General features: G+C 44.5%; 1 protein-coding gene across 3 annotated transcripts in view; it reads right to left on the bottom strand.

Moving 5' to 3' along the window:
- The window catches only part of LOC140105734 (ovostatin-like), an 82,861-nt gene extending 59,275 nt beyond the window's left edge, over positions 1-23,586 (bottom strand). For all 3 annotated transcript variants that reach the window (XM_072129762.1, XM_072129763.1, XM_072129764.1), the window contains exons 1-10: positions 23,461-23,586; positions 23,084-23,125; positions 16,651-16,858; positions 15,700-15,856; positions 10,956-11,008; positions 10,834-10,854; positions 5,091-5,259; positions 1,410-1,494; positions 1,164-1,293; positions 43-154 (exon numbers count right to left, since the gene is read on the bottom strand). In XM_072129762.1, coding sequence (XP_071985863.1) covers positions 43-154; positions 1,164-1,293; positions 1,410-1,494; positions 5,091-5,259; positions 10,834-10,854; positions 10,956-11,008; positions 15,700-15,856; positions 16,651-16,858; positions 23,084-23,125; positions 23,461-23,525 — 1,042 coding nt within the window. In that variant the 5' untranslated portion in view covers positions 23,526-23,586. The remainder of the gene's footprint in view (positions 1-42; positions 155-1,163; positions 1,294-1,409; positions 1,495-5,090; positions 5,260-10,833; positions 10,855-10,955; positions 11,009-15,699; positions 15,857-16,650; positions 16,859-23,083; positions 23,126-23,460) is intronic.
- Between the last annotated feature and the right edge of the window lie 1,387 nt (positions 23,587-24,973).

Below are 24,973 nucleotides of genomic sequence, written 5' to 3'. Positions count from 1 at the left end.
GTTTTGTACACCCTCGTCCTCCATTGCACATCTCATTATTACCTGTCCCTTTTTCTCTTACGGTGACTTCACACTCGATGCTATTTTGATATTCTGAAAGCGGCAAATTAAAGACACTTAGGTCGAGAATTTTGGTGTAGGAACCAGATTCCAGCTGTGAAAAAAAAAACACAAACATTTTTTTTTAAAAAAAAACTTCTGTAATATCTCAACTTTTGATATAGCAGCCTCCCTAAGGTTTGGAGGGCACAAAAGCTGCTCATTAATGTTCGTGGCACTTGGTAAATTGGGGAGCCTTATTAGCGACGGACGGGCGTAAAATGATGTCAAAATAGGGCATATTTATCATGAGGTAGGTGACGTATGACAACAATTTTGAGATTTTTTTGGCCATTAGTTTTGTAATAATTAGAACGTTTGAGAAATTAGGTCGTTTTTGCAGTGGATGTGCAGCTTTTTGATTTTAAAAAATTCACAAAAAGTTGCATCTGATTCCTAAGTTTTTCTTGCCCCACCAGAGGAATAGAGGGTCTTTTTTTTTTATTTTTTTTTATTTTTACAGGTGCACTTTTTAATTCTGTTTTCCTCATCTGGATCCATGTAGTAAATCTGGGTTGAGAAGTAAGAGTTCTTCTTACGGAGACTTTGTCAATTAAGGCCGCCTTGTAGGCGTGTGGAGACTTATAGCCATTGATGCTCCACTGGGGGATTCAGGGAAATATGCAAATAAGTTTTCTAGGATTGGACAAGGAAAGCCACGCCTCTCTTAGATACCTTTTAAGGCAGCCAAACCGGTCTATCTATCTAAATAACATTTTCCCAACTGTAGACATTGATATTTTGAAGAGGTTGCGTCTCTTCAGTACAGTCAAGGGAATCGGTAGGAGGCTAGGGTCGGTTAGTAAAAGTTCTCCTTATGTCAAATTAAGGCCAATGTGGTAAGTCTGGAAAAGTTGGGTTGTGTTGGCTCCATTCAACAAAAAAACAGAGTTGCCAATTTGGTAGAAAAAATCGGCACATGCTACAATTTTGAAACATTTTTACGACAGAAATTGGATTTAACTGCAACGATAAGCCCCTCCTCCCAAATTCAGTGACAAAAATGAACGATTGTCAATGAGCATTGAGTCACCAGGTCTTAATATCTGGAAGAATAGATTTACCTCTGCATTGAAGTTCACACAAATATCTTCCAGGTCCCTGAAGCAATTACTTGTTCGACCGTAAGTGTAGGCTTTCCTCCTGCAACACTTGGCGACGAAAGAGCCGGGTAATGGCTTATCGTAGACATATCTGAAAGAGTCAAAATCAAAGATATCATTGTATATTTTGACCACAATATAGATAAGTAGGATTTATACCCTCCACTACTAAAAGTAATGCGGTTGAATGCGTAGACTGTTACTTACTCGGCGGATATTTCAATGGTAGTAGATGTTTCCAAAACTGAGACGGTATTTTGACATTTGACCGTGGAATCATATCTCGGCAAAGCTGTGATATAATGGGACGGATTGATCAAAAAACCCAATACAATAATACACAATTTTATAGATGTAGTAACTTAAGCTTTCAGGGGGTCAACCGGCTCCCGAATCTCCCCATATGTAAAACTTGCATCGTGTAAGGGAATTTGGACACATTCAAGATATATTTTGTTTCCCAAAAAATCTGTCATTTCAGAAACATTTCCTTTTTTATCTTTATGCTAATTAGGTTCTTGGTGCACTGTGGGTAGGGTCATGTATGTTGGTGCACCTATTTTCTTCTATTTTTCTTCTACTTATAGAGGAGATATCAATCATTTAGCATAGGGGCGGAAGCACAAAGAGAAGAAAACAGGTGCACCGGCGGACACAGCCCGTTTCTGGTGTCACAACAGATTTTGGAGCTGGTTAACTTCCTTCAGCAGTAGATGCAGTTGGTATAGTGAGTTTAGTATCTCTTTACCTTGTGTGGTGGGGTAATCCAAAGGATAAATTAAATCATAAACGTGTTGATACAAATCATGATACATGTCGGTGGCAGAGTCGGCTCCAGGTTTCAGAAGGCCCCTGGGCGACAGAGCCTCAGTGGGTCTCACAGCAGTGACCTCACAAATATTCCCTAGTGTATCATCCTAAACAGCCCCCTCATAGTTATTTTACCCTCATGGATTCCTTATGTACAGTCTTATATGGGCCTTCTTGGCAGCTCTGTCCCCGGCACTTGCCCAGGTATGCCCAGTGCTGGTGCCGGCCCTGACCTGTGGACTTTCATGGCGAATTGACCCGAAGAAGGAAACTAGAATCTACCCAAACTAGATATGAGCATGTGTCAATCCCATTCCAGATGTTCTTTACTCAATTCCAAATCAATTTAAAATTAGGGATAATCTTAGGGATACACCAGGATTGAAACTGAATGTAGTAGATGTGGAACATAGTCGACAATCACTTGTGTCTAGTTTCCTGCTTATTTCTTTGGGTCCATCCACATGTTGCAAAAATACTCGTCTTTTCCCTTCCATGGTATTGGGTCACATTTAGTTGTCTGTAATGATGTATTAAAGGGGTTTTCCCACTAAGCAAGTTACTGATCGGCAGAGGAATCAGATGACCACGCGTGACCTTTCTGCTCCATTCATCTCTATGGAGCTGATGGACATTGCCGAGTACATCACTCGGCAATCTCGGTCAGCTCTATAAAGATGGATGGAGCAGATTGGTCATGCGTGGTCGTTTCTGCTCCACTCATCTCTGGGATCGACAAGGGGTCCGACGGAGGTATCTGGGTCTCATCACTGAGACCTCCACCCATCAGTAACTTGCTTGGTGGGAAAAACCCCTTTAATACGTAATTACAGACAACTAAATGTGACCCAATACCATGGAGGGGAAAAGAGAAGTATTTTTGCAACATGTGGATGGACCCAAAGGAAGTGATCTGTGAGACACTCCTGGATCAGAAAGTTAGGTCCTATCCTGTGGATATGGTCTAACTTGCATAGTGGGAAAACCCCCTTTAAGATTTCCTACTTTGGACTTGATATCGAAGTGGTACATTTTGGCGGCATGTTTAAACTGGTCAGCTCTGATTGGCCAACACTAGCTGTGTCATTAGAGGGAGAAGTAGGTACTGATCCAAAAAATATGGAGAGGATGTACATATAGTAAGCTTTGCCACATGTGTAGAACCTTGTTGCTTAAAGGAAACCTACCATTTGATGCATTATGAAGCAAAAATACCTTGAGAATGCTGCAGCTACACTGATGCAGGATCATATCTTGGTTAATCCCTGAGCTGAGTGGTTTTTCTGATAAAAATAGATAACATTATGGTAATGAATCTCTGTCGCTTCTATGTCTGCTCTGGCGTTTGCTTTCCCGCTTCTCATAGCAGGAGAGTTTCTCTCAGCAGGAGATGATGATGTAATTACTTTTCTCCCTGCCAGACAGAATAATCAATTGCTGCACCATCACCCAGCTGATGTGTATCAGTCATCCAGCTCAGGTTGATTAGTGCTTGAATAGTCATGCTTAGTTATTCTTTACATAGCAGCCATTTGCAATTCCAAGCTCCCATGTAATTTGTAAGCCAGTCTGAGCCAGCTTTCCCAAGGTCCTGAATGTCACAATTGTTTTTTCAGCAAAACCACTCAGCTCAGGGAACTGTCACCAGGTTTTATAGCACCAAACTATAAGCCTAAGAATTCCCTCTTTTATGTAAAATCTGACCCAATGTCAGGCGAATATGACTCTTATCGCTTCATTTGAAAATGAGATGAGTCAAGTTTAGTGGTTACCGGGGGAAGTGTCACTTCAAAATCCCCTATCTTCTGTTCTATAGGACCTAGAAATATTGTGCTGGTGCCATATTAAGGATCACGGCTGCAGTCACAGCAGGATTCCAGCTCCTAAGAATAGAGTCCTGATTCTCCCTTCAGGCCCACACCATGTATTATTTAATGAATTATGAATAATTAATATTAATGAAGTGTTGCTTTAAAGATAAAGATCTCATCTTTCAGATCACATCAGGCTTTTTGGCTTTATGTACAGAACCGGAGATACAGATGGACATAGCTGGATAAAGATCCAGCTCCTGCCTTTATAACTGCCTGTATGTCCAGTTCTGTAGCTCACAGAGCGATAAGCCGGATGAGGTCTGCGAGAAGAGATTCCTATCTTTAATATGACACAGAAAGCATGTTTCTAGGTGCTAGAGAACCAAAAATAGAGGCTTCTGAAGTGACACCCACCTGCAGCTACTAAACATGACTCATCTCATGTGAAAATGGGGTGAGAAAAGTCATATTTGCCTGACTTTAGAGGAGTTTTTTTTTATATAGGTAAACGGGTGACATTTCTCATAAAAGTGGGAATTCCAGAAAAGACATTTCATCCGAGCGGAATAGTAGATTAGTTTGGTAAAACCTTGTGACAGGTTCCCTTTTAATGGGAGGATGACAGTCATAGCTACCACTTGCAGGATGACACTGCCTTTATTATTCAACTGCAAAATCTTGAAAAATTTATTGAAAAATTTGGTGTTCATTTTCATTAGTTTAATAAGCCCCTCTCTGGGGCTCATTTACTAAGGGTCCGAACACCGCACTTTCGTCGGGTTTACCAAATATTTCCATTTTGCGCCGAATTGCCCCGGGATATTGCCGCACACGATAGGATTTTGACACATCGGCGCCGGCTTGCACGCAACAGAAATTGGGGGGCGTGGCCGTTGGACAACCCGTCGGATTCAGACAAACCGCAGAATTTAAAAAAAGTTTTGTGTCGCATGATCAAGCACTCACATGCACCGGGAAGAAGAAGGTGAACTACGGTGGACCTCGGCACAGTAGCGACACATACATGTACTCGGACGCACGAGCTTAGTGAATCGCGGCAGACCCGAATCCTTGTCGGACAACGCGCCGCAGGATCGTGACCGGACCGGGTAAGTAAATCTGCCCCTCTATGTCCATCTATAAAACTTATGAGTCAGAGAAGAAGATTGGAGTAGACATCTTGGTGGTGGAGAGCTATGGAAAAGTTGAAGAGTTGAAGAGTCACCAACAATAATACTATGTACCCGACATAATGAATACTTACAGTATCTCTGCACGTTTATATATGCGAATATGGTATCACCGGATTCCCTTTCAAATCGGAGGTGGTACGTTCCAGGATGTGCATCTTCATTCAGAGAAACCTCGACTGATAGCAGCTTATCCTCTGATGCTTCCACCGATATCAGCACAATACGGGCATTATTTGGATCCTATCGAAATGTCAACAATAGGAAAGATTAGCCCTTTAACCCCTTAAGGACGCAGCCTGTTTGCACGTTAAGGCTCGCTACTTTTTTTTTTTAAATGTGACCAGTGTCTCTTCCAGTGGTAATAACTTTTCAACGCTTTAAGATATCTCTGTGATTTTGAGATTATTTTCTCGTGAGACATTGTAGTTTATGTTAGTAGTGTCATTTCGGTGATCCGTTCCTTTTTTGGGGGGTAAAAATTCAAAAATGTAGGAAAAATTTGAAAAAAATGACTATTTTCAAAGTTTCAAATGTTATACTTTTTAGACAAAAAGTGATACCACAATTTTTTTTTGATAGAAACCTTTTGCCATTGGTCTTCTTTTTATATCCATTATTTGTTTTACGTTTCCATTTTTTTTATGGATGTGAGAAGGTTTGAAGTTTTAGTAGCAACTTCTCAGATTTTCTTGAAATTTGAAAAATGCGAACTTTTTGGTGATCAATTCAGTTTGGAAGTGCCCTACAAAGGCTTCTGTACTATATACCCCCACAAGTAACACCATTTTATGAACCTAACATCTCAACCTATTCAAATCAGCATTTAAGAGGTCTGTTAACCCTTTAATTATTTTTCCGGAAGCATATGAAAATGGAGTGGAAATTTTGAAATTTCAATTTTTGATTTCAATCTTTCCAATTTAGCCCTAAAACGGATACATTCAGAAGGAATTTGAGGTAAATATATATTCCTAATTTTTTGCCCTGCTTCTTCCGAGTACGGCAATACCAGACATGTGGATGTCAGCTGCTTTTTCCCCGCACAGCGATGTCCAGAACAGAGTTAGCGCTACTGGGAATTTGGAAGGCCAATTTGGCTGCAAATATTTTGTGGTGCCACAGTGTAATTGAAGAGCCCCTGAAGTAAAAGTACAATAGAAAACCCCCAAAAATGTCACCATTTCGGAAACTAGACCCCTCAAAGATTTTATCGGTGGTTGTGGTGAGCATTTTAACCCCCGACACGCTGGTCAAAATTGAATGCAAAGTAAAGGGTGCAGAGTAAAACTTGCGTTTTTATCTCAAAAATGTCATTTTAGTGCCTCATATACTGTGCCCAACCCATGCCACTTTAGACAAATACCACAAAAATCATTCTGCGGGTTGTCCCGAGTACGGCAATACCACACATGTGCCAATAATTTACAGGCTGGGCACACGGCAGGGGTCAGAAAGAAAGAAGCACAATTTAGGTTTTCAAGCTTCGTTTTCACTAGATTGGTAATGGGGGGTACCCCCGAGGTACCAGTACAATAGAAACCCCCAAGTAGTGAACCCATTTTGGAAAGGGCACCCCTCAAAGAATGTATGTAGGCTTGTATGAGCATTTTAACCCCTAAGGTGCTGGCTCAAATGTAATACAAAGTGAGTAGTGCAGAGAAACAATTGTATTGCAATTTATCAAATATGCCATTGAAGTGACAAAAGGGGAAAAACACATCAAAAATCATTCTGCGGGTTACCCCGGTTAGGACAATACCCCATAGGAGGCAATAATCTGTAGGATGGAGACACGGCAGGGCTCAAAAGGGAATAACTTGTTGGAGCACAGACATTGTACATTTTTTTTTCTTTTTGGCATCATGAAAGATTTGTAGATGCCAATAGGGGCCAGTACAGTAGAAACCCCTAAGAACTGACCCTATTTTGGAAACTACACCCCTCCATGAATTAATCTAGGGGTATAGTTAACATTTTAACCCCACAGGTGGACCCCTGAAAAAGTGCATAATGGATAGTGCATAGTAAAAAATATCCATTATGTCATTTTGTGCCCAGCTGCTGCCATGGGAGACAAACACCCTAAAAATCATGATGCATGATGCTGGCCGGCATACCGGTGCAGCACGAAAGCATTAAACAATGCCATCTGCATGATGTGCACGGCCAGCTTCTTGTACCACACCCTCGACTTCCGCATGGCATTGTACGGCTGAAGCACCTGGTCAGACAAGTCCACCCCTCCCATGTATTTGTTATAATCTAAAATACAGTCTGGCTTGGGGGTTTCTGTACTGGTACCTCGTACTGGGACAGGGGTGGTGGTGTGCTCATGTATTGTGGTTAATACAAGGACCTCTCTCTTGTCCTTGTACTTAACACACAATACAGAGTCGCTGCATAGTGCCCTGCTTTCGTGCCTTTTAAGTTTTTGCCCAAGCAGCGACTTAGGGAGACCTCTCTGATTTCTGCGAACAGTGCCGCATGCCGCAGTATTTCTGGAAGTGAGGCACTTGAACAGGGTGGTGCTGGTGTAGAAATTGTCCAGGTAGATGTGGTAGCCCTGGTCCAGCAGTTGGTGCACTAAATCCCACACTATCTTCCCTGTAACACCCAGGAAGGGGGGCATTCTGGGGGCACTATAGTGGAGTCCTTCCCTTCATATACCCTGAACTTGTATGTGTACCCTGAAGAACTTTCGCACAGCTTATACATCTTCACACCATACCTTGCCCTCTTATTGGGCAGGTACTGGCAAACTTATGGATGGCTTCAAAGCGCATCCTGCTCATTGCCATGCGGAACATGGGGGTGTGGTACAGTATGTCTGTGCTCCAGTAGTCCCTGATTGAAGGCTTCTTTACTATTCCCATAAGGAGTATTATGCCCCAATACTTGTGCATCTCTGCTGCAGTGACAGGGGTCCACCTGTAGGGTTGTGCATAAAAGGACGTGGGGTTTTGGGCAATATGTTGTGCAGCGTAGAGATTTGTCTGAAATATAATAACATTCAGCAGCTCCTCATCAAAAAAAAACGTAAAAAAGTCCACAGTTAGTGGAAGCCCCAGACACTTCTCCTGCAGAAGTCCCAGACACTTCTCCTGCAGAAGTCCCTGGAACCATACGGCGCCTTCTTGGGGGTCCTTCCAGGTCACTGGAAGATGAGCAGGAGGATGATGATAGGTAAAAGGGGACATCATCCCCACTAGCTGACTTGGTGTCAGAGGCAAGCATGTTATATGCCTCCAACACGGTGTACGTCTTCTGAGACATTGCACACAAAAAAAAATAGAGAACTAGAAAAATTAGATATTGTGCACCAAACTACACGGATAAACCGTCTAGCAGGCACACAAAAAAATATAATGCACACCAAGCTACACGGACAAGCCGCACAGATGGCACACACAAAAAATAATGCGCACTAAACCACACGGACAAGCCGCACAGATAGCACACACAAAAAATAATGTGCACTAAACTACACGGACAAGCCGCACAGATGGCACACAAAAAAAATAATGTGCACTAAACTACACGGACAAGCCGCACAGATAGCACACAAAAAAAAATAATGTGCACTAAACTACACGGACAAGCCGCACAGATAGCACACAAAAAAAAATAATGTGCACTAAACTACACAGACAGGCCGCACAGATAGCACACAAAAAAAAATAATGTGCACTAAACTACACGGACAGGCCGCACAGATAGCACACAAAAAAAATAATGCGCACTAAACTACACGGACAAGCCGCACAGATAGCACACAAAAAAAATAATGCGCACTAAACTACACGGACAAGCCGCACAGATAGCACACAAAAAAAATAATGTGCACAAAACTACACAGACAGGCCGCACAGATGGCACACACAAAAAATAATGCGCACTAAACTACACGGACAAGCCGCACAGATAGCACACAAAAAAAAATAATGTGCACTAAACTACACAGACAGGCCGCACAGATGGCACACACAAAAAATAATGCGCACTAAACTACACAGACAGGCCGCACAGATGGCACACACAAAAAATAATGCGCACTAAACTACACGGACAAGCCGCATAGATAGCACACAAAAAAAATAATGTGCACTAAACTACAAGGAAAAGCCGCACAGATGGCACACAAAAAAAATAATGCGCACTAAACTACACAGACAGGCCGCACAGATGGCACACAAAAAAAATAATGCGCACTAAACTACATGGACAAGCCGCATAGATAGCACACAAAAAAAATAATGTGCACTAAACTACACGGACAAGCCGCACAGATGGCACACAAAAAAAAATAATGTGCACTAAACTACACGGACAAGCCGCACAGATAGCACACAAAAAAAATAATGTGCACTAAACTACACGGACAAGCCGCACAGATAGCACACATAAAATAGTGCGCACTAAACTACACGGACAAGCCGCACAGATGGCACACACAAAAAATAATGCGCACTAAACTACACGGACAAGCCGCACAGATAGCACACACAAAAAATAATGTGCACTAAACTACACGGACAAGCCACACAGATAGCACACACAAAAAATAATGTGCACTAAACTACACGGACAAGTCGCACAGATAGCACACAAAAAAAATAATGTGCACTAAACTACACGGACAAGCCACACAGATAGCACACACAAAAAATAGCTAAGTACGGGTACACCTACGGCGCTCTGGAAAAAAAATATTACCAGGCACCGAAAAAAAACCTATGTGCACCGCGCAAAAAGGCGCTACAAATGCACCTAGCTTGCCCTAAGACAAACTAACTACCGCTAAGACTGCTAAAGATTCTGTGCAGCGCTATTCACACGGCGCACTGAAAAGTGCGTCCAGTGCAGAACAACGCTAACACAGCGCACTGAAAAGTGCGTTTGGGTTCAGAAGGGACAGACAGGGAAAAACGGAAGACACGTGGGATCACACAAGGCGATCACACAGGGAACACACAGGACACAGGAAAAAACAGATAGGGATTTGTATGGAACAATAGGGATCAGATAAGGATCAGAACACTATTTATAGTGTAAAAGTGTATTTTGGTGCACACAGTAACGCTCTTTCCTCTCGCCAGCGATACCAAACCAAAATGGTGCCACTGGAGGAAGAGGAAAGGGCTAAAAGCACGTTTTTTAGCCTAAAATCGCTGTAATTGGCCAGTCAGGTTTGACGGGCCAATCACGGCGATCGGCGGGCGGGACCGATTTGATTGGTCGGGTGACGGAGACAGGAACTCCTCCTGCCTCTGTCACCCAAATCTCATCCCGATGTCACCATGTCTCGCGACGTGGTGACAATTCTAAAATAGTATGCGCTCGCGCAGTAGCTGTACTGCGCTGAGCGCTAATCGTGGGAAGCTGCGCAGTACAGCTACGGCGCGGAGCGCTAAGGGGTTAATGTTGACAAAATGTTCTTTATTCTTTTTTCTTTGTGTCCTTTAACAATTTCATCTCTTTTTTACTATATTTATAAAGATGGATGAGTTTGGATTTGTACTTTTTATTGACACTTATACATTTGACATATCAAGGAATTGGATTTTCCCACTGCCTTTCCTATCTATTTACTCAATGGCATATCTGTGGATATGTCAATATGTGGTCCTAATGTTCCCCACAGCGATAGATCATGGGGGAAAGGCCTCCCCATATGGTCTAAGATGACAGTTTTGCTGTAAAATTGCATCCACCATTAAATGGGAAAAAAGGGGTAACCCTCTTTTGGATCAGGCATTGCCTTGTGTCATACATTAGGTAAATGTGCCCTGACAAGGGCAGTTATTGATTTCTTACCACCAAGTAGACTTTAGTAACCTGCAAAATAGAAAAAAAAAAATCATAAATTATTATTCATAGACAGAAAAAAATTACAATTATGTAAATTCTAATTGAAGCCACAACTTAATTCCACTTACGTTGTGTTTCATGGGCTTCAGGTCATAGTCGAAACAAAACAACCTGCCTCTCACTGCAAGGAAAGAAGTGAAACAGCAATTTAATAGAGACCATCGTGGGAGGACACGGCTACTAGATTACCAGAGCCCAAACTTTGACACAATAATGATAGGTAGCTTTTTATTGTTATATTGACATTTGACCACCAAGAATTAGAGTAATGGGGGTCCCGTTCTCATTAATGAATGGAGGTTGCACATCCTGGCCTCAGTGTCTTTGGGAGCAGGGCCACCATTGGAATTTTGGGGCTCACTCCACCACATACATTAATATTTCCCATTTTATATTACTACATCACAAACATATGATAAGACTATCAAGGACCATGAGCTGCATAAAAGCATTTTACGTAGATGTGTTACCAGGACCAACTACGTGGATACATTGGGGGGCAGACAACTGGTGGAGAAGTCACATAAATCTTGTACAATCTCTGACTTGTACGGCACTTGGACGGCGTCAGTGAGCAGACTACAGCAAAAAACTCTGCCAGTTCAGACCGGGTCTAAAGTCCAAACTGACGTAGATTGCACCCGATCTGAAGCCTCTCAGTAGATATGGCTCCAGCTTCCCAGTACTCAGCATTGGATATTAAAAACCCCTTACCGACATGGGACGTAATAGGGCTGAGCCCTCTCCATACAAGGTGGGTGTTTGCTGCATATAGCAGCAAACACCCACGGGTAACACCCACAATTGGTGCTAGCACCGTTCATAGATGTTGCCTTTTCTTTCACCATCAGCGGCGGTAAAAGGGCAGCAGCATGTGAGGGCTGATATATTCCCTTGCATCATCAATCTCGTGACTGCACCAGGGTGCGACGATCTGTCCGAGGCTGTATGATTTCTGGCCATTTGATACAATGAGTAGTAATCCCTATATACTGCCATACTGTAGTGTGAGAGGGGGTTAAATACTGTGCATTGCTTCAGAGTTGTCTCTGTTCTGGGAGGGGGGACTTTGTGACTCCCGTGCCCCCACTACTGAGTGGGTCAATGACTGGAGGAAGAGTATTTCCCAAGGCTGCCATCATGGGGGTCTAATGGGACTGTGTTCAAGGGCCCCCCATTTACCTATCGAAAGGGGGGCCCGAGGAGGCTGTACTCACCTCTCGACTTCTTCTCCCCGGCCCTGTGGCTCTGTCTTCTGCTCTTTCGGCCCAGGCACATCATTATGAGGCGGCAGTGTCACGGGTGTGTGACGTCATATTGTTGTACGTCGCATGGGCACTTACACTATGATGTCACGCGGCTGCGACACCACCGCGTCATACTGATGCGTCAGAGCCGGAAGAGCAAAGAGCAAAACTAAGCTGCTGGACTGAGGAGAAGAAGCCGAAAGGTCAGTATAAAGGGGGCGGCTGGCAGGACAATTCAATAATGGGGGGGCTGCTGTGAACTGGGGGGGCTGACTGTGGATTGGTGGTGCTATCTATATACTGAGGGGGCATGTGCTGGGGCCGTCTATATACTGAGTGGGCACGTGCATGGGCTACCTATATACTGAGTGGGCACGTGCAGGGGCTACCTATATACTGAGTGGGCACGTGCAGGGGCTACCTATATACTGAGTGGGCACGTGCAGGGGCTACCTATATATTGAGTGGGCACGTGCAGGGACTACCTATATACTGAGTGGGCACGTGCAGGGACTACCTATATACTGAGTGGGCACGTGCAGGGACTACCTATATACTGAGTGGGCACGTGCAGGGGCTACCTATATACTGACTTGGCACGTGCAGGGGCTATCTATATAGTGAGTGGGCACGTGCAGGGGCTATCTATATACTGAGTGGGCACGTGCAGGGGCTATCTATATACTGAGTGGGCACGTGCAGGGGCTATCTATATACTGAGTGGGCACGTGCAGGGGCTATCTATATACTGAGTGGGCACGTGCAGGGGCTATCTATATACTGAGTGGGCACGTGCAGGGGCTATCTATATACTGAGTGGGCACGTGCAGGGGCTACCTATATACTGACTTGGCACGTGCAGGGGCTATCTATATACTGAGTGGGCACGTGCAGGGGCTATCTATATACTGAGTGGGCACGTGCAGGGGCTATCTATATACTGAGTGGGCACGTGCAGGGGCTATCTATATACTGAGTGGGCACGTGCAGGGGCTATCTATATACTGAGTGAGCATGTGCAGGGGCTATCTATATACTGATCGGGCACGTGCAGGGGCTACCTATATACTGACTTGGCACGTGCAGGGGCTATCTATATACTGAGTGGGCACGTGCAGGGGCTATCTATATACTGAGTGGGCACGTGCAGGGGCTATCTATATACTGAGTGGGCACGTGCAGGGGCTATCTATATACTGAGTGGGCACGTGCAGGGGCTATCTATATACTGAGTGAGCATGTGCAGGGGCTATCTATATACTGATCGGGCACGTGCAGGGGCTATCTATATACTGAGTGGGCACGTGCAGGGGCTATATATATACTGAGTGGGCACGTGCAGGGGCTATCTATATATTGAGTGAGCATGTGCAGGGGCTATCTATATACTGATCGGGCACGTGCAGGGGCTATCTATATACTGAGTGGGCACGTGCAGGGGCTACCTATATATTGAGTGGGCATGTGCAGGGACTACCTATATACTTAGTGGGCACGTGCAGGGACTACCTATATACTGAGTGGGCACGTGCAGGGGCTACCTATATATTGAGTGGGCATGTGCAGGGACTACCTATATACTGAGTGGGCACGTGCAGGGACTACCTATATACTGAGTGGGCACTTGCAGGGACTACCTATATACTGAGTGGGCACGTGCAGGGGCTATCTATATACTGAGTGGGCACGTGCAGGGGCTATCTATATACTGAGTGGGCACGTGCAGGGGCTATCTATATACTGAGTGGGCACGTGCAGGGGCTATCTTTATACTGAGTGGGCACGTGCAGGGGCTATCTATATACTGAGTGGGCACGTGCAGGGGCTATCTATATACTGAGTGGGCACGTGCAGGGGCTATCTATATACTGAGTGGGCACGTGCAGGGGCTATCTATATACTGAGTGGGCACGTGCAGGGGCTATCTATATACTGAGTGGGCACGTGCAGGGGCTATCTATATACTGAGTGAGCATGTGCAGGGGCTATCTATATACTGAGTGGGCACGTGCAGGGGCTATCTATATACTGAGTGGGCACGTGCAGGGGCTATCTATATACTGAGTGGGCACGTGCAGGGGCTATCTATATATTGAGTGAGCATGTGCAGGGGCTATCTATATACTGATCGGGCACGTGCAGGGGCTATCTATATACTGAGTGGGCACGTGCAGGGGCTACCTATATATTGAGTGGGCATGTGCATGGACTACCTATATACTGAGTGGGCACGTGCAGGGACTACCTATATACTGAGTGGGCACGTGCAGGGGCTACCTATATATTGAGTGGGCATGTGCAGGGACTACCTATATACTGAGTGGGCACGTGCAGGGACTACCTATATACTGAGTGGGCACGTGCAGGGACTACCTATATACTGAGTGGGCACGTGCAGGGGCTACCTATATACTGACTGGGCACGTGCAGGGGCTACCTATATATTGAGTGGGCATGTGCAGGGACTACCTATATACTGAGTGGGCACGTGCAGGGAGTACCTATATACTGAGTGGGCACGTGCAGGGACTACCTATATACTGAGTGGGCACGTGCAGGGGCTACCTATATACTAACTGGGCACGTGCAGGGGCTATCTATATACTGAGTGGGCACGTGCAGGGGCTATCTATATACTGAGTGAGCATGTGCAGGGGCTATCTATATACTGATCGGGCATGTGCAGGGGCTATCTATATACTGAGTGGGCACGTGCAGGGGCTACCTATATACTGAGTGGGCACGTGCAGGGGCTATCTATATACTGAGTGGGCACGTGCAGGGGCTATCTATATACTGAGTGGGCACGTGCAGGGGCTATCTATATACTGAGTGGGCACGTGCAGGGGCTATCTATATACTGAGTGAGCATGTGCAGGGGCTATCTATATACTGATCGGGCACGTGCAGGGGCTATCTATATACTGAGTGGCCACGTGCAGGGGCTATCTATATACTGAGTGGGCATGTGCAGGGGCTATCTATATACTGATCGGGCACGTGCAGGGGCTATCTATATACTGAGTGGGCACGTGCAGGGGCTATCTATATACTGAGTGGGCACGTGCAGGGGCTATCTATATTGACTGGGCACGTGCAGGGGCTATCTATATACTGAGTGGGCACGTGCAGGGGCTATCTATATACTGAGTGAGCATGTGCAGGGGCTATCTATATACTGATCGGGCATGTGCAGGGGCTATCTATATACTGAGTGGCCACGTGCAGGGGCTATCTATATACTGAGTGGGCATGTGCAGGGGCTATCTATATACTGATCGGGCACGTGCAGGGGCTATCTATATACTGAGTGGGCACGCACAGTAGAGTAGGGTCCTGTCTAGCTTGTCATGCCTCAAAAATGTTTTGGTCGAAAAAAAAATTTTGTGTATAGTGTTATGTATTAATGTGGGAATGGACACCGGTGAAGGGGGGGGCACTAAAATCTTCCAGTCAGGGGCCTCAAAAACTCCTAGTGGCGGCCCTGCGATTCCCTCCCATTTGGAAAGTTTTGGAAAATGCCAAGATTTCCTCCTGTTAAGACTGAATACAATATTTCCATCACCTGTGTCTCCGGGTTGGTACAGGTTCTTTCCCATTTGGACACGGCAGGCGTCTGGCATGATGTCTATAATGAAACTCTTGCGTTCTTTTATATCTACTGTGGCGCCAGTTACAGTAAGAGTCACATAGGCATATTGGGTTTCGCTCACTACGGGGACCTGAGAAGACAAAGGAAAGGACACATTGGGGCTCATTTACTAAAGGTCCCAATGCCGCAAATTTCGTCGGGTTTCCAGACGATTTCCGTTTTGCTCCGAATTGCCCCAGGATTTAGGCGCACGCGATCGGATTGTGTCGCATCAGCCCCAGCTTGCACGCTACAGAAATGGGGGGGGGCGGGCCGTCGGACAACCCGCCGGATTCAGACAACGCGCGGGATTTAACCCCCAATGGGACAAATTTACTGTTGCGATCTCGCGGCGCGATGTCCGATGAGGATTAGGGTCCTGCGCAATTCACCAAAGCTCGTGCACCCGAGTTCCTCAATCCATCGCTTCCCCGCCGAGGTCCGGCGGAGTTCACCTGCTTCTTCCGGGTGCATGTAAGCGCATGTCTTGCGACACATTCCTTCCTTGGTTGAACTTGATGGACATGTGTCTTTTTTTAACCGTATAAACTATGAAATGTTAAATCCCGCACCTTGTCCGAATCTGTCGAGTTGTCGGACGGCCCGCCCCCCCTATTTGTGCCGCGTGCAAGCTGGCGTCGATCCGCCAAAATTTGATCACGTGTGCCAAAATCCCGGGGCAATTCGGCGCAAAACGGAAATCGCTGACAAAAATGCGCTCCACGGACCCTCAGTAAATGAGCCCCATTGTATCAATTTAGCTCTAGGGATGTAGTTACAATACTCAGCCCACAGATAAACGAGCCACGAAATCGAACCCTAGTAAATCATAAAGAGCCACCGATAACATTCCCTTCTATTAACCCATCATATAACATCACTTACTAAAAAAGTTCCGCAGTCAAAGAAATTGGCGCTGATTTGCTCATGGATTACGACAATTTGTTGTCCCTGGTTTTCCACAATGACCGTCATCTCCACGGGCTCTATACAGTTCATGACGACGCAGACTTGTCCCAGCATCCCACTTTTCACCACAGTTGGGACAGACAACAAAAATCGGCAGTTTTGATTCTTGATGGGATCACCGTTGCTAGGAAAATGGGATAAGAATGTTACTCATCACATCCCAGAGGAAGGTACTAACTCTGTATTGTACAGGGTTCTGTATAAGCTTTGCTTTTTATTTCGCAGTCATTTTTAATTTTAGAGAAAACTTTGCATTTGTATGCAAATTAACTTTTTTTTTTACCAAGAAAGAGGCCACGCTGAACACTGGGAATTTGGGGCCCTGAACTTAGACTTCAACAAGACGTTTGAGTTCAGTGTTTGGGCTCCCCCCTACCCCACTGTCAACACATGCAATCAGTGAAATCTAAATGGATACATTTATGCTAATGAGCCCAAAAGGCTTCTGTGGTGTTTCCCAGAGCCCCACCATGCTACAGATTCACCGGCTATTACACTGTCTCACCCTGCCCCCTCCCTCTGCCTGATGTAATCTCACTGCAGCACAGGATGTTTCATCATATAGTGGGGGGTGGGGGTGCTCCTGCACAGTGTAACAGTTGGGGGTGAGTTTTTGGCCATAACGGGTCATCCCTAGCCATGACTACTAGTATACCCAGTATTCCTTCTATCACTTTGTTTCATAAGCTGTTTTCCAAGTTTTCCATAACAGGGAGCATAAAGGATATTATAAAGGGCCCGATGGGGATGGTTGGCATAAAAAGAAATGCACAGGCGCACCATTAGTCCCGGGCACGCCCCTGGTGCACCGACACGTTCATCTGCAGAAATAGCACATTTGAAATTCCTTTAAAGTGAAAAATGCTAAATATTTATTATAAATGAGACTCTTAACAATTTTTTGGAGAAATTAACTTTAATGCCCAGATATCCACAAAAATATCAAAATAAAACATTTTTACTTTTAGTCATTATTATTTAAACTTATTTTTTTGTGCAAGATATTGGTCCTTTATTTGTGACTGAAACAGGAGCAATACGGTATATTATAAGTTGTCTCGCTGGGAAAACGGTTCCATTTGTAATTTCATGTGATGGATGTTATCAATGCAATGTTATTTTATGCAAAAAGATAAAAAAAAATCTCTGCATAACACTGCCAAACACATCATCACTGTAATTCCCAAGAATCCCAATAAACTCCTTATGTGTTTATTGTGCATTACCTGCCATTGGCTGGTGTATGCAGGGCTGCATCAGCTATATGTACTACCTATGGGGGGTGGGGACCTGCCTGTATATACTACCTATGGGGGGTGGGGACCTGCCTGTATATAATACCTATGGGGGGTGGGGACCTGCCTGTATATACTACCTATGGGGGATGGTGGCCTTCCTGTATATACTACCTATGGGGGATGGTGGCCTTCCTGTATATACTACCTATGGGGGATGGTGGCCTTCCTGTATATACTACCTATGGGGGGTGGGGACCTGCCTGTATATACTACCTATGGGGGATGGTGGCCTTCCTGTATGTACTACCTATGGGGGATGGTGGCCTTCCTGTATATACTACCTATGGGGGGTGGGGACCTGCCTGTATATACTACCTATGGGAGATGGTGACCTGCCTGTATATACTACCTATGGGGGGTGGGGACCTGCCTGTATATACTACCTATGGGGGGTGGTGACCTGCCTGTATATACTACCTATGGGGGGTGGTGACCTGCCTGTATATACTACCTATGGGGGGTGGGGACCTGCCTGTATATACTACCTATGGGGGGGGTGACCTGCCTGTATATACTACCTATGGGGGATGGTGACCTGCCTGTATATACTACCTATGGGGGGTGGGGACCTGCCTGTATATACTACCTATGGGGGGTGGTGACCTGCCTGTATATACTACCTATGGGGGGTGGGGACCTGCCTGTATATACTACCTATGGGGGGTGGTGACCTGCCTGTATATACTACCTATGGGGGGTGGGGACCTGCCTGTATATAATACCTATGGGGGGCGGGGACCTGCCTGTATATACTACCTATGGGGGGTGGTGACCTGCCTGTATATACTACCTATGGGGGGCGGGGACCTGCCTGTATATACTACCTATGGGGGGTGGTGACCTGCCTGTATATACTACCTATGGGGGGTGGGGACCTGCCTGTATATACTACCTATGGGGGGTGGGGACCTGCCTGTATATACTACCTATGGGGGGTGGGGACCTGCCTGTATATACTACCTATGGGGGGTGGGGACCTGCCTGTATATAATACCTATGGGGGGCGGGGACCTGCCTGTATATACTACCTATGGGGGGTGGTGACCTGCCTGTATATACTACCTATGGGGGGCGGGGACCTGCCTGTATATACTACCTATGGGGGGTGGTGACCTGCCTGTATATACTACCTATGGGGGGCGGGGACCTGCCTGTATATACTACCTATGGGGGGTGGGGACCTGCCTGTATATACTACCTATGGGGGGTGGGGACCTGCCTGTATATACTTCCTATGGGGGGTGGTGACCTGCCTGTATATACTACCTATGGGGGGTGGGGACCTGCCTGTATATACTACCTATGGGGGGTGGTGACCTGCCTGTATATACTACCTATGGGGGGTGGGGACCTGCCTGTATATACTACCTATGGGGGGTGGTGACCTGCCTGTATATAATACCTATGGGGGGCAGGGACCTGCCTGTATATACTTTCTATGGCAGATCCTGTTTTTATACAGAATACTACCTATTGGGGGGAGGGGCATGGATCTGCCTGTATATACTACCTATGGGGGTGGGGACCTGCCTTTATATACTACATAAGGGGAGCAGTAACCTGCCTACATATACACTATCTATGGGAGATCTTGTTTGTGTACAGTACTACCTATGGGGGGGGTGGGGTATGGGCCTGCCTGTATATACTACCTATAGGGGGGCAGCGACCTGCCTGTATATACTGCGTATGGGGGGGGCAGGGGTCCTGCCTGTATATACTATCTATGGGATATTCTGTTTTCTATACAGTACACAGTATACTACCTATGGGGGACCTGCCTGTATATACTACATATGAGGGGGGGCAGGGACCTGCCTGTATATATCTATGAGAGATTCTGTTTGTGTACAGTATACTACCAATGCGAGACCTGCCTGAATATACTATCTATGTAGGCAGGGCCGGCGTTATGGAGCGGCAAACTGGGCATATGCCCAGGGCCCCCTGTCCTAAATGGGCTCCCTGCTTGTGAACTTTTGTGGGCAGAGGATGTATTACTCTTTGAATACCCTTTGGTTGAATGCCTGGGTGGAGATGCTTATCATCTATCTCCTGTCTATATATCTATTTCCTATAACTTGTCTATTTCCTATGTATATATCTGTCTTCCTAACCATTTATCTATGTAGCTTTTTGTCTATCTATATATCCACGTATCTATCTCCTATCTATTATCTATTCATCTATCAATTATTTTTCTATCTCTCATATCTATCTTTTATTACCCATCCAGCTGTCTACATACAATTTTCTTTATATTTCTGCATCTATAAATCTCTATCATCTTTCATATTTATCTTCTATCATCCATCTCCCTATCATCTGTCTCTCTCCTATAAGATTCTCCTACAGTCCCACATGACAGATACTTACCTACTACTGGGTGTAACTACAAAGTGTTATTATTGTGCCGGACTAAAGCATTCTCTTACAGTGACTGTTCACAAAAAAGTTTTATGTTGGGGCCCCACTTGTATTTGTGCCCAGGGCCCCACTTTACCACTTTACCCTGTATGCCGAAGGGGTTCCTTGACTGTATTTGCTATCTATGAGTCTATGAGGGAGTTTCTGTATATATATATATATGTATTTGGGGAGTCCAGTATATATAATAAGTTGTGGGTGCTGTACATATTTATTTAGGGGACTATATATAGTATGTTTTATTTGTATTGTCATTTGTTGTGTGAGGAGTATATATTATTGAGGAGCACTGTTATCCAGGTGATATTATAGTGTATGCGACTGTGTTGTTTTTAGAGGCGCAGTGTGGAGATTTGCTGCATTTTTCTGAAGACATCTGACAACGAAAGCTACGGTAATAAACCACGGCCTGGAGAAGTCGTAATGTCCTGTTTCTAACTGAGCAAATTGTCACCTGTAATGTACTAGATGCCACTAATGTCTGTGTCACTGTGTAACTCTTAGAGTCGGAAAATAAGAGTTCTCCTTACGAAGACTTTATGAATTAAGGCTGCCTTGAAGGTGTTTAAAGACTTGTAGCCATTGATGCCCCACTGGGGAATTCAGCTAAATATGCAAATGTGTTTTTCAGGATGGTGATAAGGAAAATATTGCCTCTTAGCTTCCTTGTAAGGCAGCCCCCTTTCATCAAGCATGACTTTCAGGAAGCCTAATAACATGATGCAGGATTAAAGGCAAACCAGTATATATCTATGATATATATATATATATATATATATATATATATATATATATATATGTATTTGGGGAGTCCAGTATATATAATAAGTTGTGGGTGCTGTACATATTTATTTAGGGGACTATATATAGTATGTTTTATTTGTATTGTCATTTGTTGTGTGAGGAGTATATATTATTGAGGAGCACTGTTATCCAGGTGATATTATAGTGTATGCCACTGTGTTGTTTTTAGAGGCGCAGTGTGGAGATTTGCTGCATTTTTCTGAAGACATCTGACAACGAAAGCTACGGTAATAAACCACGGCCTGGAGAAGTCGTAATGTCCTGTTTCTAACTGAATATATATATACTGTATATATTCTATTCTAGAAGTAACAGATTCCTAACTGTAGACACAACTGTTTCAATGTCTCTAGACTAGTGTGAGGGAGCATCAGTAAGTGTAGTGTCAGTCACAGGGTGTCTGTGATCTGATGGGTGGTGAAGTTCTCAATCAGTTTTGGATCAGTTTTTAGATGCTTTTTTTGAGATTTACATTTTTGGTGACACAAATATAAGGGGGTCAGGGGGTGTGCTGCTGTGGGGGCATTTTAATAAATGTGGGCCTTTGTGTCAAACAATGTACAATTCTCTACAGTTTCAATAGGATTATATTGATATGGTATCAGTCTTATCTTTTTAATTAGAAAAGTAATATACTGGTAGTCCCCGGGTTACGTACAAGATAGGTTCCATAGGTTTGTTCTTAAGTTGAATTTGTATGTACCGTATTTACTCGAGTATAAGCCGAGTTTTTACATGGGGGCTGGCTGTATACTGGATGAGAGCTGGCTGTATACTACATGGGGGCTGGCTGTATACTATATGGAGGCTGGCTGTTTACTACATGGGGGGTGGCTGTATACTACATGGGGGCTGGCTGTATACTACATGGGGGCTGGCTGTATACTACATGGGGGCTGGCTGTATACTATATGTGCTGGCTGTATACTACATGGGGGCTGGCTGTATACTGTATGAGAGCTGGCTTTATACTACATGGGGGCCGGCTTTATACTACATGGGGGCTGGCTATATACTACTTGGGACTGGCTGTATACTACTTGGGGCTTGCTGTATACTACTTGGGGCTGGCTGTATACTACTTGGGGCTGGCTGTATACTACATGGGGCTGGCTGTATACTACTTGGGGCTGGCTTGCTGTATACTACTTGGGGCTGGCTAGCTGTATACTACACCCTTGGCTTATACTCGAGTCAATAGGTTTTCCAAGTTTTTGGTGGAAAAATTAGGGGTCTCGGCTTATACTTGGGTCAGCTTATACTCGAGTATATACGGTAAGTCTATACTGTATATTTTATAATAGTAGTTCAAGGCAAGAAAATGTTTGCTCCAGTGACAATTGGAGTTTCAAAATTATTTGCTGTATTTGGACCAAGGATTATCACTAAATCTTTATTAAATACATTTTACAGCTGATCATTGCAGCCTGGAACTATAGTAAAGCTTCCAGAGAGCTTCACTAGAGGCTTCACAGTTGGCAGAGGGGCCCGTCTTTAACTAGGGGTCGTCTGTAAGTCGGGTGTACTTAAGTAGGGGACCACCTGTACAGTAATTTTGCCATTGCAGTAGAGTTCTATCTGCATTGTGCACTGATACATAAAAGATACACAGATTTAGGCCAACTTTTGGTTGGAAGTAACTTGTGAACTTCTAACCGACTGCATCTCCAGTGCAGCTACCACCCAATGAAGGATGACCTATTGTACCTTTTTGCAAAATATTGGTTAACTTTAATATATTCAGCTTACAAAATTGACAAAATATCAATATTACTATATAATTAAAAATGATTAGAACAAAAATGAAAAAGCAAAAGTACCTGATAGCTGTAGTTATGTATGCTGGAGGTGAGGCTATTTTCCTGCAAGAGAAAAACATAGTTGTAAAATATTATTGTAAAATGCATTAAAATATTTGAATACAATCAAAAATGTAATTGTAAATAAAAGTCATTAGCTAATTTTAACATCTAGGGGCTACCTAGATTATCTGACCATTGGATATTCTGGCAAGTCTCAAAAAATCTAAGACAATCTAGTTACTAACGATCTACTGAGGACGGTCCATGGTGGTGTCTTGGTGGCAGGTAGACAATAGTCAGACAGTTCCATTCTTACCCTTCAGCACGCCTTTAAAAATACACACAATAATGCATATCAATGTAATCATTTCTCGGTTGCTCTACTGATAACTTACTGTGATCCGGCACGCATGATGAGGCCCAGCAGGGCAATGCTCAGAGGAAGGCTTTTCCACCACATTTTGACCTGTAGGGATCACCTGTAGACCAACCTCATGGATTGGTCTCCTTTTATAGGGAAGTTCTCCCTTTCCAATTGCGTGAACCAACCAGATTCATCCTTCCAGGAGCCAAACTGCTCCAGGCGAAAACCAAACATTAGACGTTTGTTCAACCCGTGATGTAATGCGGAACTTTGCTTAGTGAGAAAGAAGGTCAACAAAGTCACCTAAGAAATAAGGAAGCTTAACGATTTCCTTATTTTGCTCATGATGCAATTGGACACCATTCAAAATGTTTATTGGTTATTGTTGCAATATGGTGATAGTTCTAGTTAGTTTCTTATAGGCTGACATAAGGATACCATACGAGCTATATTCGGCCAAGCTTCTGATATATATGGTGGTCCTTCACACTTGCAATTGGAGATGTTGTAAAATACTCATAAAATTCAATTTCAAGTCATCCAACCTTTTGGGGAGTTGAGTGCTGGCACCATAGCTATTATACCATATGGCACATGAAGTATTTATCCAAGCTTACATCCATTCTCTAGCTGAAAGTTATCTGAAATGTCTGGCCATATTGTTTTCTATATATTATATATTTCTCTATACTTAAATAGAATCCAGTGACATGTTACTGTAATGTAGTGTAGCCTAGTGCTTTTTGTAATAAAACTTTTTTTGCCCCAGAAATTAATAAATGAATGAATCTGAAGTATACAAAGAGGGAAGGCAGTTCTACTATCACCATAGACAGGGGGCATCCTCTACACCCAGAGAAGAGACATTTCTATCATCACCATAGACAGGGGGTATCCTGTACACCTAGAGGAGAGGAGGTTCTACCATCTCCATAGACAGGGGGTATCCTGTACACCTAGAGGAGAGGAGGTTCTACCATCTCCATAGACAGGGGGCATCATCTACACCTAGAAGAGAGGAGGTTCTACCATCACCATAGACAGGGGGCATCCTCTACACCTAGAGGAGAGGAGGTTCTACCATCACATAGACAGGAGCATCCTCTACACCTAGAGGAGAGGAGGTTCTACTATCACCATAGACAGGGACATCTTCTACACCTAGAGTAGAGATAGTTCTACCATCACCATAGACAGGGGGCATCCTCTACACCTAGAGGAGAGGAGGTTCTACCATCATCATAGAAAGGGGGCATCCTCTACACCTAGAGGAGAGGTGGTTCTACCATTACCATAGATAGGGGGCATCCTCTACACCTAGAGGAGAGGTGGTTCTACCATCACCATAGACAGGGGGGTCCTCTACTGCCAGAGAAGAGGAGGTCCTACTATCACCATAGACAGGGGGCATCCTCAATTGCTAGAGGAGAGGAGGTTCTACCATAACCATAGACAGGGGGCATCCTCTACACCTAGAGGAGGGGCGTTTCTACCACAAACATAGACAGGGGGCATCCTCTACACTTAGAGCAGAGGTGTTTCAT

The sequence above is a fragment of the Engystomops pustulosus genome, chromosome 11, assembly GCF_040894005.1.
Source record: "Engystomops pustulosus chromosome 11, aEngPut4.maternal, whole genome shotgun sequence".
Classification (NCBI taxonomy): Eukaryota; Metazoa; Chordata; class Amphibia; order Anura; family Leptodactylidae; genus Engystomops; species Engystomops pustulosus.
This window is presented reverse-complemented; position numbering and strand designations above follow the sequence as displayed.